The sequence below is a fragment of the Homalodisca vitripennis genome, chromosome 6 (genome assembly GCF_021130785.1).
Source record: "Homalodisca vitripennis isolate AUS2020 chromosome 6, UT_GWSS_2.1, whole genome shotgun sequence".
NCBI classification, from domain to species: Eukaryota; Metazoa; Arthropoda; class Insecta; order Hemiptera; family Cicadellidae; genus Homalodisca; species Homalodisca vitripennis.
The window spans coordinates 115,852,399-115,880,175 of NC_060212.1; the positions used below are offsets into that span (position 1 = coordinate 115,852,399).

Sequence of the window (27,777 nt, forward strand, 5' to 3'; positions counted from 1 at the left end):
GAATAACTTCATACAAAAGAATAACAAAATTCAAGGAGAATAGTCATTTTAAAGGTATTTAAACATATTACGTAGTTTGGTGATATGTATAATGAAATTGGTTTACATTGACTTTATCTTATTTTCCCTGTTCACACTGTGTCAAAATATTGCTGACACAATTACAATCTTTATTTCGGTCTTGTTTTGTAATCATCTTCAGTCAAGAAGTATTAAAACTGAGGCAGTTTATAATCATTAGAACGAATTTTTAATTCCACCACAAAAGCATTATAATAGAAAACTGAATTTACAGAACTGTATTATTTATGTTATCAATTAAGAGAATATTCTGATGTTTGGTCACAATGAAAACAATCATGCGGATTTTGAGCTTTGGCAGTAACTGTTTAGTAGTATTAATTCTGGTTTCACATCAAGAGATGGATCGTGGTACAAAAAAATGGTTAATTATATTCAGTTTCAATTATGTTGAATTATAAGCTTTAATAATAATGTTTACAAGTACATTAGTGCCAAAGACAACAGTAAGTTAAACATTTTATTTATTTTTAAAGGAAATCTCCCAAGAAAAAGAAGGCAGAAGAAGAAGAGGAGGAGGATCCCAGTATGGCAGATGAAGAAGATCAAGCTTTGGATGATTTGCCTCTGGCAGAGGCTTTAGAGAAGGAAAATGAACTCAAAGAAGAACCAACTGAGAGTGAACCTGTTGAAGAGGAGGAAGAAACGGATACAGTGAAGGAAGAAGATCCTGTAGACGCTGAAAGTGATGATGGCTCACTCCCTCTCAAATCTTCTCCATCGCCCAAAAAAGGCAAAAAGGAAAAAGAAAAACGGTCCAAAGCAAGATCTACTAGAAATGCCAAGTAATTTAATTTTGTGTAATTAATTATAAAATTATGTTTAGTATTGTGATTAAACATTGTATTGGATGTTTGATGAAATACAAAGAAGTAGATTTTTTTATATTCCAACAAAAACCAATTGCACCTACTTCAATGGATTTAGCTAGATATGAATAATTTTAATACTGAGTTAATAAACATTTGATTGTTCCTTTGCAATACTTAGAATAGGCATTTTGTTTACTTGATACATTATATACTGTATAATGACATTGAAACAACCACCTACATTGTATCAATTTACAGCTGTTTGTGGTGTATCATGTTTAGCAGTATGTTTGGCTGAAAAATTGTATAAAGGGAAAAAGAGCCTAATTTCATTTTGGTAAAATACTATTAGGTATGAAGTTGAATAAAACAATTGTTCGTATTTTTTTAGGACAAATTCAAACTTGAAAAGAAAGAAAAGCAAAGTAACAACTCATGCATCAGATGGTGAGGATGGGAACATGGTTCCTTCAGACGAAGACAGCAATGTAAGTATTAATTACAGATATATCAATCCTCAGTATTGATTTGTTTTTTAAAACTCACACAGTTCTCTAATCAATTGTTGTGTATCAATAAAACAAAATAGAATACAGTGAAAAACTGACCAAGGCTACATTATTGGTCTCAAATCAAACTCTTGAATTTATATGACAAAGCTGTTTACCACTTTAAATGGTCTCTGTGGTTGCTTTCTCAAATTGTAATAATTTTGATTACACAACGCTCTGAACTTTCGGAGGCAACAAGTGACTTTGATTTTCTAAGTAATTCAACATTTGTTTGTACCTTATAATGTTTAGTGATCTTATATAAATTATGTAATTATAGATTATGTTCATTACAAATACACTGCATATTAAATAAAATGTGCAGTGTAATATATATTTTTTTATAACGAAAAGTTACGGTTACTGCATATTTAAAATTTTAAAAATTGATAAAAATCACACACCTTGTGTGTGACCAACAATAACTATCATAACTATAACTAACATTAAATGGTAATGACATGTTCATAGTTTCATTTTTAGCAATCATTTCTATTGTTAGTAATATTCTGTTACATTTTTCTGTGGGAATATTAACTCTTTGAGGTTATTATCTAATAAAACAAAATACGTATTATAATGAGAGATATTTGAATATGATGATACGAGCTAGTAACATGTGTAACAACTTAGTACAGAGGCAATACGTTTAATTTGAATTAATAGTCTTGGTTTGCTTCTAATATTTTCTTAAACTATATTTAACTGAGACTGCTCATAACAGTACCTTCTTTATAAATTTACGTCAGATAATCAGTTTTTGTCTGATTGTTAGATACAGTTTTATTATGAAGAATATTTTTATATTTTTTAGAAACGAAGATCAGCCCGCAACACTCAGCGGAAAAAGTATGTTGATGACATCATGTTGGCCATGTCTGATGATGACTCAAGCAAGTCATCGCCAAAACTGGATCTGTCCAAGCAACATTCCCCTGATTCTGCTGATGGCCCTGTGGTTAAACCGAATTTTGTATACATCGTAAGTGTCTTGCATCGTGACTTTGCCAACTCTAAGCACAAGTAAATGTATAATCAAGATTAATCTAAATTTTCGTATAAGTGGCAACCAAAAATAATTACCATGAATTGTGATTCTCTTTTCTTCAGATTCTATGTTTGTGAAAAAGAATTATTAAACAAATTTTATATTTATAGCGTCCTGGAAATTGATTACACCTGGAAGATTTTAACGGACCAGAGAGTTAACCTGAAACCACGGACATTCTAAAGATTCTGGTTTATTACTGTAGTCAAAACTGTCAGGCATTACATGATCAGGGAGCTATTGCAAATATGTTAATACATTCATGGTACTTAAAACTAAATAAAAGTTCACCCGTGTTTACATAGTGACAGCAAAGGGGTTAAAAGTAGACATTGGAATAACACTTTTGATTGAACAGTAATGTTAGTAGTTGCACAGTAATTTAATTATTATATTAATTTGCCCACTAAAAGGTATGTTGTAAACAATGATGAACAATGGTATATTCTTCTGCTTGAGAATTTATTTCTTACTACTGTTTATTTATGTCTTTCTGCTAAGTTCCAAGTTTACAATTGTGCTACATAACCAGATGTGGTACCAGAATATGTGAATTTCCAAATTGTCGTCAGAAATTACTACAAAATCACAAATATTTGGTATTAATTTTTAAGTATGACTTTTATTTTTTTATCACTTAAAGATGGCTTATGCCTACAATCTTGGTGCTTTTAATATCCAAAATCCCTGAAGTTATAGCCACATGTTTATGTTTTAAACAAATTCAAAACTAAACATTTTCTCCAAAGATTTTACTGCAAGTATTGTCTATATCATACTTACTTTTTATTGGTTTTTAATTGTAAATATTTCATTGAAATACTGTAGCAATTTTGTGTATTCGTCTTTCTTAATACCAAAATCATAATTTATTACGTTTTAAAAGTTAAACTAGACCGAATAATCTAATAATAAACAATCCACTTATATTAAAATGTTAAATGGACTTTTATGTTTTAATTGCATTTCAATAACTTTTAATTCATTACCTTAATCGTTACTACAGTTAATTCTCTTATACACACAAATATTGATGGTGAATACCCTCCAGAAACGCTACTTGGGAAGGAGATTCCAAAACAAATATTTGAACTAAAAATCAAAGTTAATTTTTTTATCATCCTCAATACTTTCTCGTACTGTGTAGGATCTAAAGAAAGTAAAAATAGAACAGTTACTAACTAAATTTCTGTCGTTGTAGAATACAACAGATGAAGATTCTATGGTCGTCCAGTACATCCTAGCTGTGCGAAAGGGAAGAAGGGAAATGAAAGACATACAAAAACTACAAGCAGCGGTTTCCAGTGAGCAGCCTCCTGAAGGTCAGGAGGTGGCTGAGGCTGATAAGAGTGAAGATAAAGAAAATGTGAAGAATGAGGAAACCCAGCCGATGCCGTCTGTGCAGCAGAATCAGGAACAGAACGCCGATATAAAACCTCTTCCCGAGAGTGGGGATCCCCAGAACAAGTTTGTCGAAGTAGAAGAGTATTACGTCAAGTATCGCAACTTCTCATACTTACACTGCGAGTGGAAAACTGAAGATGAACTCTACAAAGGTGATAAAAGGATAGCAGCAAAGTTAAAAAGATTTAAACAGAAGATGGCTCATCATGCAAATATATTTGAAAACGTAAGTAGTAATTTGTAGTCGCAAAAATTAATGTAAAGCTCATTTTTGTTTGAAATTATTAACCGATTGATCTATTAAAACTATGATAGTATAAAGAGTTTTAAACTGATAGAGCTGGAAAATGTTTTGACAGTTGGAGGAAGACCCGTTCAATCCCGACTATGTGGAGGTGGATCGGGTGCTGGACATGGCCGAACACACAGACCCCAACACTGGGAAGTCCATCAAACATTACCTCGTGAAGTGGAGATCCTTACAGTACGAGGACAGCACTTGGGAGCTGGAAGAAGATATTGATCCGATCAAAATACAGCAGTATCACAAGTTCAACAAGTTGCCACCTAAAGACCAGTGGAAGGTTAGTTGCCTGTAAAAATTCACTTCATTTTCCGGTTTAATTATATTTGTCAAATGTATTTACGATATGTAGGTTATCTCAGACCATCTTGCTAGATGTGTAAATAAATGAGTTATAAATTATATCATTGGTTTAATACTAGCATTTTTGGTGGGGATTTTCCAAATCTTGTTCTCTGTTCCATTAGTTGTTAATGTTATTGCTTCCTCGTTTAATGGTTCAGAATATTCAGAATTCAATCCACTGAGGATCAGAGTAAAAAAATTAATGTGTGCCAAAACCTGCATTGTGTTTTTTAAGCACTTGCACCAAAATTGCTGAGTACTAAGAGGGACTTCAACAAGAACTCATATTGGGAACGAAATAAAAGTGACCCTACTGAGATCCCATGCTATAGCCATCATGAGGGAACCCTACTGAGATCCCATGCTATAGCCATCATGAGGGAATCCTATTGAGATCCCATGCTATAGCCATCATGAGGGAATCCTATTGAGATCTCATGCTATAGCCATTATGAGGGAACCCTACTGAGATCCCATGCTATAGCCATCATGAGGGAATCCTATTGAGATCCCATGCTATAGCCATCAGGAGGGAATCCTATTGAGATCCCATGCTATAGCCATCTGGAGGGAATCCTACTGAGATCCTATGCTATAGCCATCATGAGGGAACCCTACTGAGATCCCATGCTATAGCCATCATGAGGGAATCCTATTGAGATCCCATGCTATAGCCATCATGAGGGAATCCTATTGAGATCTCATGCTATAGCCATTATGAGGGAACCCTACTGAGATCCCATGCTATAGCCATCATGAGGGAATCCTATTGAGATCCCATGCTATAGCCATCAGGAGGGAATCCTATTGAGATCCCATGCTATAGCCATCTGGAGGGAACCCTACTGAGATCCCATGCTATAGCCATCATGAGGGAACCCTACTGAGATCCCATGCTATAGCCATCATGAGGGAACCCTACTGAGATCCCATGCTATAGCCATCATGAGGGAATCCTATTGAGATCCCATGCTGTAGCCATCATAAGGGGGGTGTTCGCGGGCACTATTTCAGCCATGAAAGTAGGTAGAGGAAAGACTCACCTTCATATATATGTTTGCTGTTAGAGCCTTTAAACGTTAGGAAGCACCACCTATTCCAACCACCTTATTAAACTAAATGTATATAGTTACCTCTTTCACAATATCTCAACATTTTTGGTTTGTGATACACCACTCTTGAACATCCATTGGGTCATCCCGATATGTGACCAGATCAGTGTTTTTTGCACTCAGTGTAGTTTCTACTATCTTGGTAAAAGGCTTAATGTGTACACCAAGATCACTAAGAAAGAGTAACACCTTCAAGGTCTCTCTTCATATCTATTCTCCCAATTATCGGGATAGAATACTACACCATCATAATATGACTGGGCAGTGTATCATAAATCAGTACCTGTATGATTAAAATATCATCTTCTATTGCTTACATTTATCAAATAAATGTTACCTATAACATGGTCAAAATCTGTAAATTATAATTTTTGAAAATTAATTAACTAATGCAGTTGTCACTTGCACAAATATTGACATGAATTTTGTATCATAGACTCTGACCAATATTTGACTTATTATAGATATTGTACTGAAGTAGCTCACTTATTTCCCCCCCAATGTTACAGCCCAAGAAAAAGCCAACTCCTGCTGAATGGGAGAAATTAGATGAATCACCCGTTTTCAAAAACGACAATACGTTGAGGGCCTATCAACTGGAAGGCTTGAACTGGCTGTTATTTTCATGGTATAATGGGTAAGTAAGAAGCCATGGTGTGTTATTAATGAATTGTTTTAGCAATGAGTGTATATGTGTGAATTCTTTCCAAGTCCTCTTAGAGTCCCAATATGCAATTTATTACTAGACAGTATACAAAATTAGTTTCTTTAGCTCTAATCTTCCGATTATTATTTACACCAAATTATTCTCAACAGTTTTTTTATTCTAGTGGTCTGTAATTAATTTAAAATATTCATGTAGAAGCTTTGCTGAATAAAAAAAAATAGTGTTTGTATAACTATATATATGTTTGAAACGAATATCATTCCTGGGGCATTCGTTAAGAACACCTGAAAATAGAATTAGCAGGAAAATAGTAGAAAAACTGTGGTATAGTAAAAGTGACATTAATTGGATTACAGAATTAAAAGAAGATATGAGAGAGTTACAAATTACAGTAGAGGATTTAAAACACAAGACAAACACATTAAAGATATTAAATGACAAACACTCTACACTACAGCTGAAAAGAAACAAACAACGAATAGGAAGAGTGGTTCCGGAGGAGGAAAGGAAATTACACTCGGAGAGGATGAAGAAATATTGGGTGGATAAAAGAAGAAAGACTAGAAAATATAAAGTGACTAAAGTGGTCCAATGTAGGCCATAAAATTATAAATAAATAAATAAACTATATAAACAGTTAACTGTTAGTTGAAAACTATTTATTGTGATGTATAGAGCTAATTGTTTATTTATAACATTTTTGTAAAGAAATATTTTATTCTGTAGATTACTTTCATCCTTATCCATTTTGTTGTTTAAAGTTTTTTTATTGACGATGGATGATTTAAAAAATAGTAGAATTTTGGACATTTTCCAACGCTATATGTTACAAAAATGTGTAACATTGTTATATTTCGGTTATTAACATATAACGATGGTGGATGTCCAAAGTCCTACTTCCCCGTTTGTTTTCCATTATTGGCGGCTTACAACGTAGAAGCCAGTACACACTAAGTAAAGTTTATGCCATAAGCACTAGTAAGAGGAATCCGTCACAACCACTGTCTTAATACGTAATTACTAAATATTTTAATGAAAATAATATTCTTTAATTATTATCTAAATAAATTTGTATTATCTTGAACTAAAATCATATATTTTTCAGGCGCAACTGTATCCTGGCAGATGAAATGGGTCTGGGCAAGACTATTCAGTCCTTAACATTTATTAATGCCGTCTATGAATATGGAATTCGTGGACCGTTCCTTGTTATTGCTCCACTTTCCACCATTCCCAATTGGCAACGGGAGTTTGAAGCTTGGACTGATCTGAATGTAATAGTTTATCACGGATCGTAAGTTTTTTTTCACTAATCCTGCATTTTACTATGGTACTTGATAAATGTATTTTGTGCTTTTAATAATGCACACAAGTCAAAGTAGACCAAAATAATTCAAATATTAACACAGCAGATGTTTATAGACAAATTTTCAGTTTCAAATAGCTTTATACAGACAAAATGTACATCAGTGTATAATAAATCGTGCCATTTGTAATTTCTAATTACAATGTGTTCTTAAAACTAGGTCTTAGGTACTATACAATCATTCTATTACATGGATATAAATGTATGTATTGTTAATGTTGTTTTCTGATCATATCTGGCAATGATCTAAGAAATTTTGCTCCTGTATATGTAACCTACTTTTTTATAGAACTTAAGACTTAATTACTAAAACGAAAACATATTATTTAAATTTTACCAAAGACGACATTAAGTATTGATTATTTCTTTAGATGCCAATAAAAACCTTTAAAATGACATTATGTAAAGGCTTCATTTCTAATAACTGAGACTTACAACAATTTATTCTTACAAATTACTTACCAATATTTATATAATTGAATTTAATCCTCTGTATAGATTTAATTTGTCGTTCATAATGTGAAGTGTTAAAATTTTTCAGTACTGTGCAATTCAAATAGGGCAATCCAATAGTTTTTGGTTACATGAGTATTCTAATTTTCACTCAATAATGGAAAAAATTTTAATTAATTTATGGTATATGTTATGTGTATAAAGAGCTGTTATTCAATTTTCTATTCTAATTTAGTTTATTATGTAAAATTTGAAAATTTATTCTGTTAACGTATGCATAATTATTTTGGTTTTATCTCAGATCTGCCAGCAGAAATATGCTTCAAGAGTATGAAATGTATCACAAAAGTGAGAAAGGCAACGTTTTGAAAGATTTACCAAAGTTTAATGTTTTAATAACAACATTTGAAATCATCATAACTGATTTTCATGATCTGAAAGAGTTCCACTGGAGATTGTGTGTCATAGATGAAGCCCATCGGTTAAAAAATAGGAACTGCAAATTACTAGAAGGCCTTAGAACTCTCAACTTGGTATGTATATTTTGTTTTAGGTTGATATTTTATATAAAATAATATATTAAATTCAGGGGGCTGTTCAGAATGATAGTAGGTAGATTCCCTTTGAAAATTAAAACTATTTCTTTTATTTACACCTTAATGTAAGAAGATTTTCTCTTTGAAAAGTAACTCGTTATTTATTTGTATACATAATAATAAATCATTTCAAGTTTGTTCATTTTTGGGTACAAGATTTTTAAAACATAGTCAATTACAGTTTAAGGAAGTAAAATACTAAATTACCTATAACACTCACTACTGCAATCTGTCACCCTTTCATGCCAGGTCCAGCGAAGTAAATGGAGGGGAGGTACCTCGTCAGTGAACCACAATTAGTAAAACTTGAAATAAAAATGTAACAAATGATATAAAATTACATTTGAATGAAATTTGTTATTCAGCCCAGGAGAATATGTATTTAAAAGCTCTTCAATAGAATCCTAGATTCTAGAAATACATAAAATGTACGACTTTGTGTAACCGTAAATGTGTAGATTGAGTACTGTATAGTTTAATAACATTCCATCTTATTACACTGTACTATGTGTCTTATTACTGATATGTATCTAATTATTATTTAAATTATTTATTTATTATTAGAGTATTTATGTTGGATAAAGGCATTAAATGTGGTTTAAATGAGAGGATAAGGTAACAAAAACATGCTTACCTTTTCTGAGATGGGAGTTTAGTTCTTTTCTAGACATAGAAGAACTCTAAAGTAGAACATTTCTTCTTTTATTAACCCTTTGAGTGCCAAGTATTTATTGAGTGGGTGTACTGAAAAGTGCCAGGTATTTTTCTAGTGGGTGCACCTAAAAGTGCCAGCCCTTTCGAAGGCATTTTGCAAGGTTTCAGTAAAAAGTTCACAGTTTGATTATTCAATACGCTATCAACATACTTTTTTGTAATTTTTCTTTGAAAACAGCCTAATTAGCATAAAATAACAAAGTTACCATAAAATTAAACTTAGGAATATAAAAAATGGACTTGCGTCAAAAAATTTCAGAATTTATTTAACCCTTTGCACGCCAAGTAATTACATATATGTTTTGCCCTAGCGCCAAATTACTGAATATTTACATTTTTTTTAAACTGTAAAGCCATTTTTTTTATTTGTTTAAGTAATTGATTTAAAGAATAAAAAACCATGAAATGCTTTTATGGGCATTTTTTAAAACAAAATATAGATATTTTTCTGTTTTAAGGACCAGTAGGTATGAAATGAATGAAAACGTTATTTTGATAAAACTGTATAATTGTTACAAACGTATACCGGTACATGAAGTAGATATGATGTGTGATAAGTAAATAAATACACATTTTGGAAAACAGTAAAAAAATATCTTACAAACTGTTTTCTGTTTTTTTTTTACAAATAATCGTCCAAAGTATGTAACCCCAAGAACGAAATCGTCAAAGTCCGGATCGTCTGCGTTAGCCATAATTATGGCAATATATTCACAAGTTACGTCAAAATAATAAATAATAGTTATTACTATAGTAATAATTTTAATAGTTCACAAGCACTAAACGTAATATAAACTAATAAAACTGTAAAAACATAAACTGTCAGTGAGCAGGAACACTAGACATAGAACTTCACGAAATGGCGGCGAGTATAATCGCTTTGGGCGTTTCGAGAAGTACGGGAAACAAACATGAATAGAAAGAAACAACTGTTACCGATCGATACTCCTCAAACGTTCAGTTAGCACGTTAGCTAATGCACTAGGCAGCAAAAGTGACTTTCTCTGCCATCTAGCGGCAAATTCGACAACTATTAAACTATCTAATGTTGTAAAATGTAGTTCTCGATATAACTCGCTATGGGCGCTGTACGAACTTTTATGCATGCGAAATAACTCGCTTATGGCGTGCAAAGGGTTAAATTTCATTTTTCAACCTAATTATCATCACACAAAAAAATCGTGTCCTTTTCTTTGTCCATATCACTGGAAAGGGTATTAATTGTCTATAAATCTTGAAAAATGTATATCATTATCTTCAATAATGAGTAAGTTATACAACTTTTAAGAAACTAATGTCACATTGTTTTCGGTAGCCATGTCAATCAAAAATGTTTATATGTGAGTTCTAGATTGATTCTCATTAAAGTCATTTGATCAGAAGTGTACTATAACAATTTATTTTGAAAAGAATAATTCTTCACAAACAATTTAATATATTAGTTTTAAAATATTAAGTTTTCTGTTTTTAGTGAATTTTTTTTCCCCGAATGTCCGGTAAAATTGGACATTGGCACTTTTCAGCCAACTTTTGACGTCCGGTAAAATCGGATGTTGGTATTCAAAGGGCCGATGTTATGCTGAAGAATTTGATTTCTTAAGTTGATTTTATAAATTGTTGGATATATTAATCTAAGTTATCCTTAAACGATTGTCTTTCAATTTCAGGAACACAGGGTGTTGCTGTCCGGAACACCATTACAAAACAATGTAAATGAATTATTTTCTCTTCTAAATTTTCTTGAACCACAACAATTTACAAGTAGTGATGCGTTCCTGCAAGAGTTTGGTGCACTCAAAACAGAAAATGAAGTCCAAAAACTGCAACTGTTGCTCAAACCCATGATGCTGAGGAGGTTAAAGGAAGATGTTGAAAAAACAATTGCGCCAAAAGAAGAAACTGTAGTTGAGGTAATCTGGATGGCCATTCGGTTTTATCCAATCAGTAGGTTTAGTCATATCGTTTATTATTCTTCATCTGTGAGTTCACTTAAGTCATAACTCAAATCTTTTTTTGCATTTTCTTACATACTAATGGTTTTTTGAGTGTCTAGAATAACAATTTTTTTTAGGTTCTTTTTTATTCCAATGACAAAAGACTTAAAATCTACCTTTAAAGCAAATTAATGAGAACTAGAACAGTATTACGTGGAAAGATCTAATTTGAGTTCTTTTAGGGTATGAATTCAATTGTTTCAGTGCAATAATATCAAAAAATATGCTGTCATTGGATTTCTTATACCTGATCATTGAATCCCTTCTTCTATTGGAAACTCACAAATGTAATCCATTCTGGAAATTTCCTGAAATTAATAATTTTTAAAATTTGAATTATTAGAATTAATACTTTTAACTGGGCAAGTAATGTACAGCAATAATGTTCATGTACAACATTCAAAGTGTATTCAGTTTTTTTTAATTATGCGCGAATTATACTTATGTTCCAAAGATTCATCATTTTAATGAGTTCTTTTGTTAAGATAATAAATATTCTTCATAAATTCAGTTGGTTTAAATTTTTTCTAATAGTAAGTTTGAGTGAATGAACGAAATTGGACTTTAAAAAATATTAAAGACTGTGATGCAGATTTGTTGTGAAGTATGCAATAAAAGTGTAATATTACTATCAGAAGTTTTGAAACTAGCTAATTGTTGTTACTTGTTTGCAGGTCGAGTTGACCAATATTCAGAAGAAATATTACAGAGGCATTTTAGAACGGAACTTCTCGTTTCTGTCCAAGGGAACAACGTCAGCCAATGTGCCTAACCTGATGAACACTATGATGGAGCTTCGCAAGTGTTGTATTCATCCTTACCTCCTCAATGGTTAGTAGCTATCTGTTACACACATTTATAGTGATCTAATGGGTTGTGAATTTTACAGCTTCTTCAGATTAATATTATGGCAAAAAGAGGTGAATAAACTCAATTTTTAAACATAATTCCAAAGATAGTATCACAGAGATTGACGTCGGTTACTTAAGAGGCTGCAGAGAAATTTTTCATATTTCCAGTTTGGATTGTCAGGTCTTAAGAAAATAGAATTGGCAGGACTATTTCTTTCGTGATTGCTTTTCCTGACTTAGTATATATTATAGTTGGTTTTTGTATGTTGATATTCCAAGCAGAAGTTATGGCAATTGAAATATATACCAGAAAATTATCAAGAATAAGCTCAAATGTATTTAATATTATCCGATGGTCAGGCTGATCCTAAGATTCTGGATGCATATTGAGTTGAGATTAGTTTGGAAAGCTATAATTCATCTGGTGGAGAGGAAAACAGAGTGATCCTTGGTTGGATTTCGGATCATGAAGGCATTGCTGGAAATGAAATAACAGCTGGCCAAGGAAGTCTCTGATAGAAATTTGGTAGAGTCAGAGTTGAGTTATGAATCTTCTTCCTTCTTGTACAGCAGAGGTCCTGTAAATAACTGGGGGAAAGGTCAAATCTGAAGCGAAGAAGGCCTCAGTCAATGAAAAATGTTTGTCTTTATTTCAAAGACTGCACTACACTCATTGACCTAAGTAAGTAGGTTATTATACAACTGCAGTTTGGAATGTTAACGGGACACACTAAGCCAGAATCTCTTCCGAAACATCCAATGAAATTGGGGTTAAGTGTAACTGATAAATGTAGACTATGGAGATGAAGAAGAATCAGCAGAACATATATGGTTGAAGTGTTCTGCTAAAGTATCAGAGAACAGAAGCCAAAAACCTCATATTATTTAAGTAGTAGTCTCAGTTTTAGTGGTAAACAGAAGTAGGAGGAATTGTAGGATGTAGTGTAGATAACTTTTCCATGTAATCTTTTCTTTGTCTTTCAGAATTTGTACATTAATTAAATAAATTAGTTGTTACTTATGTAAACTATTTTTCTTCAGGTGCTGAAGACCAAATTCAACATGACTACCGCATAGCTCACGGTGATGATCCAGATGCCTACTTCAAAGCGCTTATCAATTCGTCTGGTAAAATGGTTTTGATTGATAAGCTTTTGCCAAAACTGAAGAGTGGTGGACACCGTGTTCTAATATTCAGTCAGATGGTCCGATGCCTGGATATTTTGGAAGATTATCTTGTATTTAGAAAGTGAGTATTAATTTTCTTTCATCATGTTTACTTGCAAGTCTAGATAGAACCAGTTAAGATGTAGAATCATTTACTTTTCTTGATTGTAACAAGAGTTGTTAATAACAGTAGCATTTTATATGATATTTGTGTTTTCAAATAACTCCAGAAATGGGGATATTTCAATAAGTCTAAGTTAAAAGAGATTGCACGGATATAAATCCTAACCAGACTGGTGCACTTTTTGTAAATGTCATGATTTACAAAAATTTAAAATTTAAATAATATTACAAGGCTGCAACTAGTTTCACATTTCAAACAATCTATTCATTTATATTGTTCATTGCATTACAAATGAATGGTGTCATATATACATAAAACATTCTACTGAGTTTATCTTAAACATAAATTGTTCGACCTACATATAAAGCTATACTTTAAGAAAGAATTCTTCATAGAGTACTATAGTACTAAAATCATAAAATTATAAAGAAGCTTATTGAATTTAAAAAAAATTTTATTTGGTTTCTGCAAGATTTGCAAGTAAATTTGTTAATGTACTTACAATACATTGATTTTTTTTATCAAAACATTGTAATTTGTGAACAGGTAAGGAATTTTTTACCTCTGTGCCGTGTTACATATGTATGAATGGCTCCCAAGAGGGAGACAGAATTGGGATTCTGCATTCATAAAAAGAATGCAGTGATGATTATACAGACTTGGTCATTATTTTAAGATGTTTCAAAGATTCTTTCACAGACTGTTGCCAATTTCACTTTAGCGTAATAGGTCTTATAAAAATAAAAATTGATCCATATTTTTTTAGAGGTGACTCTCTAAAAACTAATTCCAAAAGTATATGGGATTGGTTGTATGCAAAATAAACCATTTTTAAAGTTTCTAAATTGCAAACATTTTTATTTTTTATAATGCGTAAAGACTGAAAGAATCTTTTTTGCTACACTTTTGACCTGTGTCTGATAATATATTGATCCCAATTCAATATATTATCCATTATTAAACCCAAAAATTTTGTTTTATTTCCTTCTTCAAATTCAGTATTCATTGGTTTCTTGATTTCTTGGTGAAATTAGTTTGTGGTAAATGTATAAAAGGTGATAACAGTGACTAGAGATAAATTATTAATTTAACTTAAATTTTGGCCTGTCAGTGTTTGTATTTCTAAATAACTATTCTACTTTCCCTTTATTATAAAATTTGCATATTATGGCTAACATGCGTATTATTACAAAAGCTATCAGATATTATTGTAGTCAACCCCTTAAGGAACGAAATAAGGCCCGAGAATCAAGCCTTGTGGAACTCTATGTTTGATTAAACTTAATTTTGGTCAAATATAAATTAAGTGATTATGATTATTTACATAAGTTAGTTCCACAAACTGCTTTCCAAATATGAATGCAATCATTTAAGAGTAGGGACCACATATTCTTAAATTTAAAAGTGTATTAGTACTGCGAGAGGCACTGTCCAATGACTTTTATTCAGATTTACGAAAATCTCTATCACCTTGTTATGATTAAAAAATAAATTGTGTCTAACCAATCAATTATTTGCAAGGATCAATGTTTTATTTCAGATACCCTTTTGAGCGCATTGATGGTCGTATCCGTGGCAACCTACGGCAGGCTGCCATAGATCGGTTCTGCCGGCCTGACTCTGATCGGTTTGTGTTCCTCCTGTGTACTAAAGCTGGTGGCCTTGGAATCAACCTTACTGCTGCTGATACTGTTATAATTTACGATAGTGACTGGAATCCTCAAAATGATCTCCAGGTAGGTTCGCAGTCCATTTGTAAGAGTTTACAATATGTTAATTATATGCTGATTTTGTATATCTGATTATGTGTTTAAAAGAGTTTTTTATTAGTCTTTTCAAAACTGAAAAATTAGGTTCAAATTCGATATGTTGTATAATCTTGTGCTGTATAGCAATTTATTCTGAAAGGGTTCCATACTCATACTTGTGCTATAAATCTTGATCATTCATTGAGGTGGTAATTACACCAGTCTATAATTAATGATATGTTAATTGTTTGTTTGTTTAGGCACAAGCCAGATGCCATCGTATAGGTCAACAGAAGATGGTGAAAGTGTACAGGTTGCTGTGTAGAAACACCTATGAGAGAGAGATGTTTGATAAGGCGTCCTTGAAACTAGGACTGGACAAGGCAGTGTTGCAGAGTATGAACACGGCACAGGGTGGCAAAGAGATAAACAACAAACAGCTTTCGAAAAAGGAAATAGAGGACCTACTAAAGAAAGGTAAGAATGGTGTTCTAAGTATTGTTAGTGATAAATAATTACTTAAGTAAAATATAAGATCACTGTGAATGTTCCTTTACATTGCCAACCGTTACAAGCAATACAATAAGATTAGAGCATTGATGCCAACTTCCTGAGAAGGAAGGTGAAATGGAAATTACTCTTTTTTTCTCAGTCAGTTATTGAAGTGATCAGTAAAAGTTTATGATTATGGAATAACGCTTTACTATAAAATTATAAGTAACAGGCGTCAATATCTTATATATGCCACTTTGTAATAGTTAATTAACAGAAGTACATCATTTATTTAGTTTTGTTATTTATTTTCTCTTCCTGTTTTTAAATGCAATTTGTAAAAGAAATTTTAAATTGCGTTGGTCCTACATTTAATTCTTTTTACCATTCCCAGCGATTTATTTGTACAAGTTTTGTTAGTTTCTATCAGTTTGTGTTTTCCTGTTGTACTATTGAGATTGTGTAAAATTAGCTAAAACATGGTGTAACATTTTCACAGAAATAAATTCAATGTAATTTTGTAGGTGCATACGGTGCAATAATGGAAGAAGACAGTGCTGCGGACAAGTTTTGTGAAGAAGACATTGACCAGATCCTGGAAAGGAGGACACAGATCATTACGTTGGAATCTGAAAAAGGATCTACTTTTTCAAAGGCCAGTTTTGCTTCATCAGGAATCCGAGCTGATATCGATATTGATGATCCAGATTTTTGGAAAAAGTGGGCTAAAAAAGCTGATATTGACACTGCAGAAAGAGGAGATAAGGTACTATAATTAAGTTAAGCCCGAGTTTCACATTATCTATATGAAGTTTTTATTTATTTGTTTAACTAATTTCATGTTGTAAAGCGAAATTAATGACTTTGTCCTTCTGTTTTTCAGAATGAGTTGGTTATATCGGAGCCTCGACGAAGAACTCAGATCAAGAGGTACGGTCATGATGAAGCGGTGATGGATATGTCTGACTTGGAGTCGTCCAGTGGAGATGAAGACAACGAAGATAATGACACAGCGATAGGGGTCGGTAGGGGGCGAGGCAACAGAAAACACAAGAAACTGAAAAAGCTGAAGCAGAAGTATTTTCCAGAAGATTTTGTGATCAAAGAAGGAGAAGTGACATATGGTGCCTGGTCGAGAAGTGAATGCTTCAAAGTTGAACGTGGTCTTCTCACGTTTGGGTGAGGAGATTGAAAATGTTTATTTACACACCAAAAAAATCTGGGAAACATAAAAATATTCTTTTGGGCTCTGTTACTATTTTCTAGACTCCATTAAAGAAATTTGGAATGGTTCTATGTCTGTTGAATACAGTTATCAAAAATATTAATAATCTTTCCAATGAATTTGTGAAATATGAAGGTACATTCACACTCTCCGAGCCATTTTTCTCAAATTTGATGTTTAGCCTCAACTCTCTATTTTGATCAGTCTTCTGCGTCTTCATCAGGAGATCTAACCCTATCCATATCAGTTATCACGTCTTGCATCTTGTCTTTGGTTTTCTATGATGTTGTCTACTTTCTCGGGATTAACATTCTTCATCCAACATCTCCTTTCTTCTTAGTATCCATACCATTGGTTTCTTCTATAGTTTATTTAATTTATTATTTCACCTCCACTGTTCTTCATACTATTTTTCTTGTCCAGGCTCTTATGTGTTGATTTAAACATTTTTTTTTTAAGAACTATTCTTAAAAGATAAAAGTATTTTTCTCTTCCTTATTTAGCCCCCCATATTTTGGACCCATACTGAGCAAATTATTGTTATGTATTTTCATCGAATAGGAATTTTGATGAAACATTTCTATTACATGCATAAAAGCACGTTATTTCCTTAGTAGTTCCTGTTATGTCTGTCTGGTTCATCCTTATAGGCGCAAATATTTTATTTAAATTTCTTATTAAATAGATAAAGTAGTTTTAGCATCATTCTTCTCCAAACCTGTTTTTTCCGTTTCTCTTATCATGTTCTGTTTGGGCATGAAATACTGTGAACTTTCCATTACATTCTTCCCATATTGTCAAAAACACTTTCCATTTCATAGTTTCCATAACTCCTTTGGTTACTTCAAGATCAATATCCACATCACTTGACAGGAAATTGAAGTTTGGAACCAGCATATTGACAAGGCTTAACCTTGTCAATGAATCGTAGATCATGCACATTTTTATCTGTCTTCAAAGTGGCGAAACATATTTGGCCTCTTGGTTTTCTAGTTTGTAAGCCTGATCAAAAAAACTTCTTTACATTCATCCAAAGCTACATGTTTCAAATCGTGTAGATGCTAAGATTAGTGTCCTTACACCCTCCGGACTTTTTGTGACTAATGCGACAATCCCAGCTTCATCTCTACATTCATTAGTAATTTTGTATGTAATATTGAATAGGATTGAGGATATTCTGACTCGGTGCACGATTTCTGTCTATTTTAATTCATACCAACCCAAGATCTAGAGGACTTCATAAGCCTCCAGAAACTTTTTGGGGTTCTCTGCTGTCCTAATTTTGGAAGTATGATTACATATGAGTTAAAAAATTTATGTTTGTGATGAAAAATTAAGATATTTTATTTAATATTTCTCTATTTTGAATTGTAAATGTGTTTCAGTTGGGGGCGATGGCCTGATATTCTAAACCATGGTCAATTCAGGGAAGGCTGGAAAGAGAGTGACGTGGAGGATGTAGCCAGAATCATTGTAAGTAAAGCTGTATCTGCATCAAGTTTTAAGTGTTGTCAGTTTTAGTCATAAACCATTTTGTCATGATACTTGCACTGGTTATTTATTGGCAACAAAAATAAGCAATCTCCTGTTTTTTTATTGCTGAGGAGCAGACATGTAGCAGTTCACAAACATGACATAAAAAGTAAGAACTGTTGACTAAATATTATTTACAAATAACAGTAATTTATTAATCTATCTTTGGGTATTAAAACACAAAGTAGACAAACAATTTCAGCGAATGGTAATTTTTTCTACTGCCGATCAGCTGTCATCCTTTATAAACGTGTTCTCCAACCCATTAACATTTACATTACTCCAAATTTTTCCGTCTACTGCTTCAAACCAAATGAAAATAACACTCATTTGACAAAGAACTTGCCTTTGTTTAAGCATTTCAGGTCCTTTTGTAACTCTATGTCAACATTGATTGTTACAAAAGACACACAGCACAATACAAAAGACGATTTTCTGGTAGAAAATTCATTAATTGTTTATCAGTTTGGCATAAGGAAAATTTCATCTGTCGCTATGTGGTTGTAATGTAAGTGGTGGAACATGAACATATCTTCTGTTCAATAATTAGTGACAGCTTCTTGATCAACACATTCCTTTGAAAATTTGGATCTGTTTAATCAAATCAACAAACTGTGTGAAGTTTAACAGAGGTTTATTTCTTATTGTTTGCGAACTTATGTGTAGGACTGTTATATTATTAAGATGACATGCTATTAATATCTCATCACATTCTGGTATTAATATTTTTAACTGATGCATTTTCAGTGTTTCAGTTTTCTTTTAAGTTACTTTGCAGGCAACCAGCATTTCCTAATTTGTTTCAAATGCAGGAACAGAAGTTGAGGATTGCAACTTGAAATTACATGTTAATTGTAGAAGGTCCTATTAATTCTTTAATAAGCAAATATTTATTTAGATATATCATCCTGACCTGGTTGCTATGGTTTGTCGTGTGACTTACTCACTATATACTGCCAAGTAAAGAGTTAAGCTGATGAAGGTAAAAACATCAGGTATAGCTAAGATTACTTATAACAGCTTGACATCTCTTGTTCCCAGAATTTGTACAAATTTTATACTTATTTAGCTACCTCAGTTTAATCTACAATACTTAACTCTATTATTATACTTAACAAGTAAATGTAGTTCTCCCAAGAAACTCTGTCTACAGTCTACATGTTTGTTGTATTTCAGATGCTTTACTGTCTACGTTACTACAGGGGGGACGATAAAATTAGAAGTTTTATCTGGGACCTCATAACACCTGTAGAGAACGGGGAAAGCGCAGTACCAAGAAATCATTTGGGTGAGTAACATTACTGCTGAGATTTAAAACAAGAAATTTATAAAGAAATTTTAATTTTTAAGTAATTTGAGTTTAAAAATTAATATTTGTTAAATAAATTGTTACTTATTACCATCCAGGTTTACACTCTCCAGTGCCACGAGGGGGGCGGCGGAAAATGAAACTAAAGATGAAAGAGGCAAGGCTTCTGGGCCAAACGTCAAGTGAACCAACGGAAATGGACCATTGGAGCAGGCATGACAAGTACGACGGTGACATCTTTCTGGAGAGTAACTACAGGAAACATCTTGCCAGGCATGCAAATAAGTAAGTTTATTTTGTCAATTATGTGTTTTTAATTTTTATTTCATTGTTGTGGAGTTAGTTGTCAGTAATTCTTTTACGTAATGAAATTTCTTGTTTTGTTAACCCTTTGAGTGCCAGGTATTTATTGAGTGGGTGTACTGAAAAGTGCTAGTCCTTTTGAAGGCATTTTCAAGGTTTAAGATAACCAAAAAACAAAGACATACATGGGCGACAAACTCGCCATGCCGACGATTTTCCTTAATTCTTCCACCGAAAACTCTGCATTGTTTGAAAAAAAAGCCTTCATATGCAGGGGCAAAACTATTAAATGTTCTACCTGACGAGTTGAAGACTCAAGATTCAGCTACAATGAGAAGACAACTTCGAGAATGGCTAATCAATAAATCAATTTACACAATGGACGAGTTCATGACACATGCTGGAGGGACTCCTCAGCATTGACTACAAAATACCGGAAGAAACACTTTGTAAACCATCTTATTCTGGTTTCTATTCTACCTGTCTTTCTTACTGTAACTTGACGCTTATTCTGTTCTTTATGATTATGATTAAAGTATATTGATTGATTGATTGATTGATTGATAAAACATATTTTGTTTTTAATTCTTCTCCGAAAACTCTGCATAGTTAACATAAAATTAACAAAGTTACTATAAAATTAAATTTAGGAATACCAGAAATGGACTTAACCTAAAAGAATTCCAGAATTTATTTATAAATTTAATTTTTTAACCAAATTATAATTACCAACAGAATTTATATCCTTTGTCCATATCACTGGAAAGAGTATTCAATCGTCTATAAATCTTGAATAACTCATAGCATTATCTTCAATAATGAGTGAGTTATACAACTTTTAACACTTTGAGTCCCGGGTTCTTAGTAATATTTATATGTGCTGTCCCAGCCATTTCAAGGGTTTTTTAGTTAAAATTGTAAATAAATTTGTAAGTTATAGTTTCTTAGCAACCAATAAATCAAATTAAAAAGCAGAAAAATATAAATAAAACTATTAAACATGTTACTTATCTTTTTGAAAGTCAATACAATTCTTGAGTCCATAAAAAGTGTGTAAAATACTGAAGAAAAAAAAATTGGAACATAACGCATAAATTTATTTGCACATTTTTCTTCTTGACTATTTTCTGCTAACCATAACATATTAAACATCAAAATAAAGCCAAGAAGTTTTAGTTCAAATATATTTATATATATCCAAGGTAAAATATATCAACATTTTTGAAATCAATGAAAATGTTGAGTCCATAAAAAGTGTAAAATACTGAAGAATAAAAATTGGAACATAAAGTAAGTTTGTTTATACATTTTTCTTCATGATTCTTTTCAGCTAACCATAACATATTACACATCAAAATAAAGCCAAGAAGTTTAGTTCAAATATATTTATTTATAATCAAGGTAAATAAATAACACAGATGAAAAGTTGAATAGAGAGAACGTAGTCCTATTCACAAGTAGTTAGCTTTAGTGTGAAATAATTTGAAACATTCAGGAAGGCAGAGGGCAGTGTCACACTCTGGGCAAAACCACACAGTTTCTTTTCTTCCAGATTTGCCTGTGGTTTGTTTATTTTTCTCTGAACAAACACTGAGCAACACAAAATCCTAATTGTATAAATAACTATAGCTAAAACAACTTATATTTCACTGTAAACACAAAGCGAGTAGACGTACAAAGAGTACAGACGCCACAGCATGGCACTAGCAGACAAATACGTAGTTCTTGCCTAATGTAAGATAAATAACATAATAAAAACTATAACTGAGCACTCCAAATACTAATTTTATAAACAACTGTAGCTAAAATAACTTACTGTTACTTAAAATAATTCACTGTAAAACACAGAGCTAGTGTAAACAGTGCAGACGTCACGGCACCAGCTGACAACTGCGTAGTTGGTGACTCGGCGTTGTATCAGCTGTTTGTTACACAATTTCTGTTATAATATTTTTTTGCTTGTAACCGTTTATAAATAACCAAAGACTAATAAAATTAGTCTAATATGACTTGCTAAACATAACGCAACCTCTAAAAACGTCAGTAATGAGAATTACCAGTCTCCACGAACTAAAAATAGACTGCCCGGCCTGAGCTCGGGCTTGGGTCATTGACGATATTGACACAGCCCGGCCTGAGCTCGGGCTTGGGATTCAAAGTGTTAAGTGACTGAGAAATTTGCGTCACCATCTGTTCACAGTGATGTCAGTGCCTTCTAGATTGATTTTCGTTTAAGTCAATTGATCGGAAGTGTACTATAACAATTTATTTTTAAAAGATCAGATCTTCATGAACAATTTAATATGATACTAGTTTAAAAATATAAGGTTTTCGGTTTTTAATGATTTTTTTCCCGAACGTCCGGTAAAATCGGAGTTGGCACTTTTCGGCTAACTTTTGATGTCCGGTAGACTCAGACGTGGGCACTTTTCAGATAATTTTTGACGCCCGGTAAAATTGGACGTTGGCACTCAAAGGGTTGATGTCAATTCTTGGAATTTTTGTTGTTTAAGAAGCAATTTCAGAATTTATGGAACATTTTAAATTTTGACTGAGCCGTTTCTTTTGCTTTAAGTATAATCACTATTTTACAATTTCAGGGTTCTGTTGAGGGTCAGGATGCTCTATTACATCAAGCATGAGATTCTGGGCGACCTGGTCCACCATATCTCAGATGGTCAGAACGCTAGGTAAGATTGCGTATCTCACTCCTCTTTAGGCTTCCTGGCATGGAGCTAACTACATTTATTTATCGCCGCTTTCGCTTCCCTCATAGTGCATTCACGTTGCATACAATTTTAGCTCTCTGGTACAGTTAATGATTACGCACAGAACTAATGATATATATTATTGCACATGGAAATTCTAACCGCTTTGATCAAGACTAAGATTACTTTTATCTTAACTCATTTACACCCCATGTATGCTCTCAAACGTCCATATTTAAGCTAAACAGTTCTCTTTATAAATTGAGTTAATAATGAGCAATCTAATAACTAAATCGTTCAGTGAGCACTTTAATATCTTAATAGACAAGTTCACTGTCAGAAAAGAAAGTGAACAGCGTGTATGATCAATCAAATACACAAGAGAATCAAACTGTCTTCTGTACCATTTAAATTTCATGATACAACATCAGCCAGTAAAATCAGGAATTATTTCTACTATTGTCTATTAAATACTTTATGAAAGAGCTTCGCTCAGTAATATTATTTTGCTGTTATTAAGTGTTGTAGAATGCAAACTTAATTGAATGCATGCATCACATTACAAAGCTTACCTTAGTTAAACTCACATTACAGATTTGATAATTTAAAAATATCTTCTAGTGGATCATTGGTGTACCAAAAGAGAAGTTTTTCTGAAATTCACTTGCATTTACTTAATTTCCTAGCAAATTATTGTTTACTTCACTTAGTTTAGGCTAATACAAATATATTTTGGCCTGCTTTATCACTTAGTTTTTTTCTGAGTTGGCTCTTACGTACTTTATTTTTTAGATAAGCCTTACGAGCCAAGCAACTTGTAAATAATTAGTACAAATACAACTACCCTAAAATTATCATCACTGCTATTATTGAGGTTATTATTATTATTCCATATTTTGTTATTTAATTTCATTATTTCACATGCATTTCCTTCCTGCTTTCTACTTGATACTCGCACCACCTTCTATTTTAAATTTTATTTAATCTAAAGTTGTTACGAGTATGAGGGTATCTAGAATGTCATCGACCTTACATACAGTTGGGATTTCTGAACAAAATTTTTGACACTATTCAGTGTTTGTCTTAACCCTTTTTGTACATTGGTATATTTTTACATTTTTTTAAGTTGAAGTGTCTGCCCACACTTCCTTACACAATCCAGTAATATTTTTTATTTAGTAAAAAGGTTTTATAACAAACAAAAATATGAAGTATTGTAAGAAAATAATATATTTGTTTATATATTTTTAATTAATAAATAATATGTATAAAATGAAATTGTTCATTTAAATTGAGGATAACATTTTTATATTACTTTTATTACCATACAGTACAGCAACAAATTCAACCACTGTTATAAGTATCAATGTATAATTTCAAATTGAGTGGGAGATATAAAAAGGGTTAATTCAATTAATAATTTTTGTAAACACTGAACGCTTAACGATTAACAAGTGACGGAAGGTAGTGCGAGTCAGTAAGCATGGCATGGTTGCATGACTGGGCTGACACGACTGATGACTGCGCAGTGCCCTGCCGATTTACCCACCCCATTGTGACCAAGCCCCCGCCCCCTGGTGGGATAGGGAAGCAGACCGTAGTCTAGTCGTCGGCACCTACAAACATGGCTATGAGAACTATTCTCAGATGCGAAGCGACCCTGCCTTGATCTTCCTCGCACGCTGTGGTCCCCCCACTCATACAGTGTAAGTCCCTATTTTGTTTGCTGCCTCAACATCTCGCAACTTAAATTACATTCATTTTGTTTTCTTTATCGAACCCATATTGACTTATATTTTACTGTTGATACTGTGTTGCTTTATGCTTTTCCATAGTTTTAGATACTTTTTGTAGTCGGTAGGATATTTAACCCTTTTATTCTGAATAAAACTATTACAATTATTGCAAACAGTATGATTACATACTTGATACTGTTTTTATTATTTAAGCAGTGAGTTGATCGATAGTATTGAAATATTTGACCCATTAATTGTTATATGGACTCATTCTTTTATTAAAATATTCATCTATACATTTTGTATTGATATAATTTCAAACTAACCACTATGCTAATCCTATAAATATACACATAACCTACACGTGTATGAAAATAGTTGTTTCTGTTGAAAATAATCTCTATTTCTGAAAATTTGTTTATTTTCATTATGTTAACCCATTGCGGATCAACGACGTGAGGGTGACGCGGAGCGAGGCGTGGACCAAAAGCACAATGACGTGACCCTCACGCGGATGACGTGGTACGGATGACTCATTTGTTTTGAACGCTTATCGCTGTTATAAGCCTCGGAGATATTTATAGTCAGTTTTCCTGGACTGGCTTCCTATCTTATCTCTGATACTCGTCCACAAATACTCCCCTCGTTATCTGTCAATAACGTTATTATTTGCGACAAATTGTTTGTCTGAGGCGTACAGTCGTGGCGTTCTATTTTCCTTTGCCTCGTGTGCGTGTACGTAAATAAAATGGGTGACAATTTACGATCATCTGAATTAGATAGACTATTATTAGAAAGTGGAAGTGATGAAAGTGATATCGATAGTGTTATTGAGGATGGAGACGGTTCTATCACGCATATTTGTCCACGTTTTCATAATTACGCGGATACTAATGTTGACAGTGACGAGCGGGCTAGTGACCATGATTCAGATGTTCAGACTATTTCAGACATTGTTCCTGGGACACCACCGGATGTGGAAACTCTATTTCAACATCATTTCAATATCAATAAAAACGCTCAAAGTAGTGCTTCCGAGGATATTTATGAATATACTTGAATATACTTCTAGTATAATATACTTGTCTAATATGATCTGTATAATGTTTATATAACATAAATAACAACATAAACAAACAAAACATGTATAATTAGCGAGCGCGCTAAGCAGGCAGGTAGGCGTGCAAACACTGCGGGTGCTGCGTTGCAATACGGATTAATTCGTACTCTAAGGCCCGCGCGCGCGCCGTTTTCACGATCCGCAATGGGTTAATAGTAACGTTTTATCTTAATTTATACAAGTATAATGATTTATTTTAAGTTAATATTACATCACGGTTTACTGAATGAAAGTTAAGAAATCATTACAGTGAAATTCAACAATGTAAACCATAAACTTTGCATAAACTTTGTCAATTTTGCTGACAATTTTTATTCCCATAAACACGTTGGGAAACAAAATACTACTTATATTGTATCTTTGTATAAGAACAATTTAGAACAGCCTAGTGATCAGAATTGTAACTTAAATAATCAAATGTTTTCATTTATTATTTTGCGTTTTTTGTTTTTGTAATTTACCTCCATCTTGAAATTTAGGGAAGTTGACTGAACATTGTTGAATCTGTATTAGCAGTGAGGAGAAGGAGCTGGGCAAGTTGAGTGATGACGAGGATGGTTCCGAGACGACCGCGGCCCCAGGGCCCGATGATCTGCCGTCCGAACCGGCCACTCCCAACCCCTCTGTGCCAGGGGAGGAGGGAGGGCAGACGGCTTCAGACGAGGACCCCAATAAGCCTCAGTGGCCATCCATGCAGGATCTCAACTCCCGGTTAAGGAGAGTCATCACCTCGTACCAACGCAATTTTAAGAAGGAGGAATTGAAACTCGCACAAAAGGCCAAGGTATGTTGTTCGAGCTTTGTAGACACCAGTCGCTGATAGAATTTTTCCAGCCACGTTAAACATCCTTATGATATTATCATTGTTTTTGTGTATTCCAATAACGTAACCCAAAACAAATGGGTGAAAGTGACGAAAGAGAAATAGAAAAGGAAGGATTGGAGGGGGACCTGATACCCACAACAATGATCTCATTAAGTTCACCCAACTTACAGAACAATGCAAGAAAAGTCACCTTTTGTTAACTTTAGAACATTTGGAAATTTATAAAATTGCCAAAATCATTCCTGTATTATTAAATGACGAATACATTTTAACAAAACATTCATTATTTGATAGACTTTTATACAATATAGATTAGGGACAAAATTTAGCCACCAAGTTAGTTATAACAAATGGTAATTTGGTTCAATTACTCGTAATTGTTTATTTGTATTTTACTTACCTTAACCCAGTACCTGAAGATCTCCAATTTTATCCATGACTGTGTAAAGATTGTCACTTTACTACTTTAACATATATATGTAAATTGCTTCTGTCCAGAAAGTAAAAAATGTATGTTATCTGTACTCCATTTTTTGTTGTTTTATCCATCAAAATGACATACTGATTTTATTAATGTGGTGGTTTTGTGTTAAATCTACTAATTCAAGATAGGAGTACACCACACAACATGTCATGTAACAGGTTTTGTTGCATGCAAAATTTGAAGTCTATTGGTTATTTCATTGGCTACATGTGTTACTATGTTTACTAATTCATTTATTCTGCAATTTTCTCATTGCCACCATGGTTACACAACACCAATGTTCAGTAATATCCCTGGGAATGACATAAACCATCTCAATGTTGCTTGTATGGAAAAAACTATGCAGAATTTCTAGTCTATAGGTCAGCGTGTTCTTGACATATCGTGCTGACAGAAAAGAAATTTTTCAATCCCTCGAGTGATGGGTTTTGCTGATGCTCACACCCAATTATTTATGACGAAGATTTTACAGCAAAACGTTTTACTGTCTTTCCATCTTGTTTTTAATGTATGGTTTAATTATTATTGTGTAATGGGTTTGGATCTCTTTAAAATATCTGTCAGTTAGCAATACTCATAGTATAGTTGACTTTTTTAAAGCACAAATTTTATCAGTAGCACTTGAGTATTATTTATTATACCTGTAGTATTTGACTCAAAAGTTGGTACTGTAGTTATACTGTAGTAGGCACACCTAATGGTTT

General features: G+C 32.8%; 1 protein-coding gene across 7 annotated transcripts in view; it reads left to right on the forward strand.

Moving 5' to 3' along the window:
* Positions 1-27,777, forward strand: part of LOC124364768 (chromodomain-helicase-DNA-binding protein 7) — a 97,064-nt gene that overhangs the window by 43,310 nt on the left and 25,977 nt on the right. For 4 of the 7 annotated variants that reach the window (XM_046820497.1, XM_046820500.1, XM_046820501.1 and 1 more), the window contains 21 exons: positions 558-866; positions 1,285-1,381; positions 2,259-2,426; positions 3,694-4,122; positions 4,256-4,480; positions 6,167-6,294; positions 7,430-7,618; positions 8,445-8,676; positions 11,121-11,363; positions 12,122-12,278; positions 13,340-13,547; positions 15,130-15,325; positions 15,598-15,814; positions 16,354-16,595; positions 16,713-17,008; positions 18,440-18,527; positions 19,764-19,875; positions 19,995-20,181; positions 22,800-22,889; positions 24,437-24,613; positions 26,277-26,547. In XM_046820497.1, coding sequence (XP_046676453.1) covers positions 558-866; positions 1,285-1,381; positions 2,259-2,426; positions 3,694-4,122; positions 4,256-4,480; positions 6,167-6,294; positions 7,430-7,618; positions 8,445-8,676; positions 11,121-11,363; positions 12,122-12,278; positions 13,340-13,547; positions 15,130-15,325; positions 15,598-15,814; positions 16,354-16,595; positions 16,713-17,008; positions 18,440-18,527; positions 19,764-19,875; positions 19,995-20,181; positions 22,800-22,889; positions 24,437-24,613; positions 26,277-26,547 — 4,261 coding nt within the window. The remainder of the gene's footprint in view (positions 1-557; positions 867-1,284; positions 1,382-2,258; positions 2,427-3,693; positions 4,123-4,255; positions 4,481-6,166; positions 6,295-7,429; positions 7,619-8,444; positions 8,677-11,120; positions 11,364-12,121; positions 12,279-13,339; positions 13,548-15,129; positions 15,326-15,597; positions 15,815-16,353; positions 16,596-16,712; positions 17,009-18,439; positions 18,528-19,763; positions 19,876-19,994; positions 20,182-22,799; positions 22,890-24,436; positions 24,614-26,276; positions 26,548-27,777) is intronic. The other 3 variants (XM_046820499.1, XM_046820502.1, XM_046820503.1) reach the window with 3 other exon arrangements.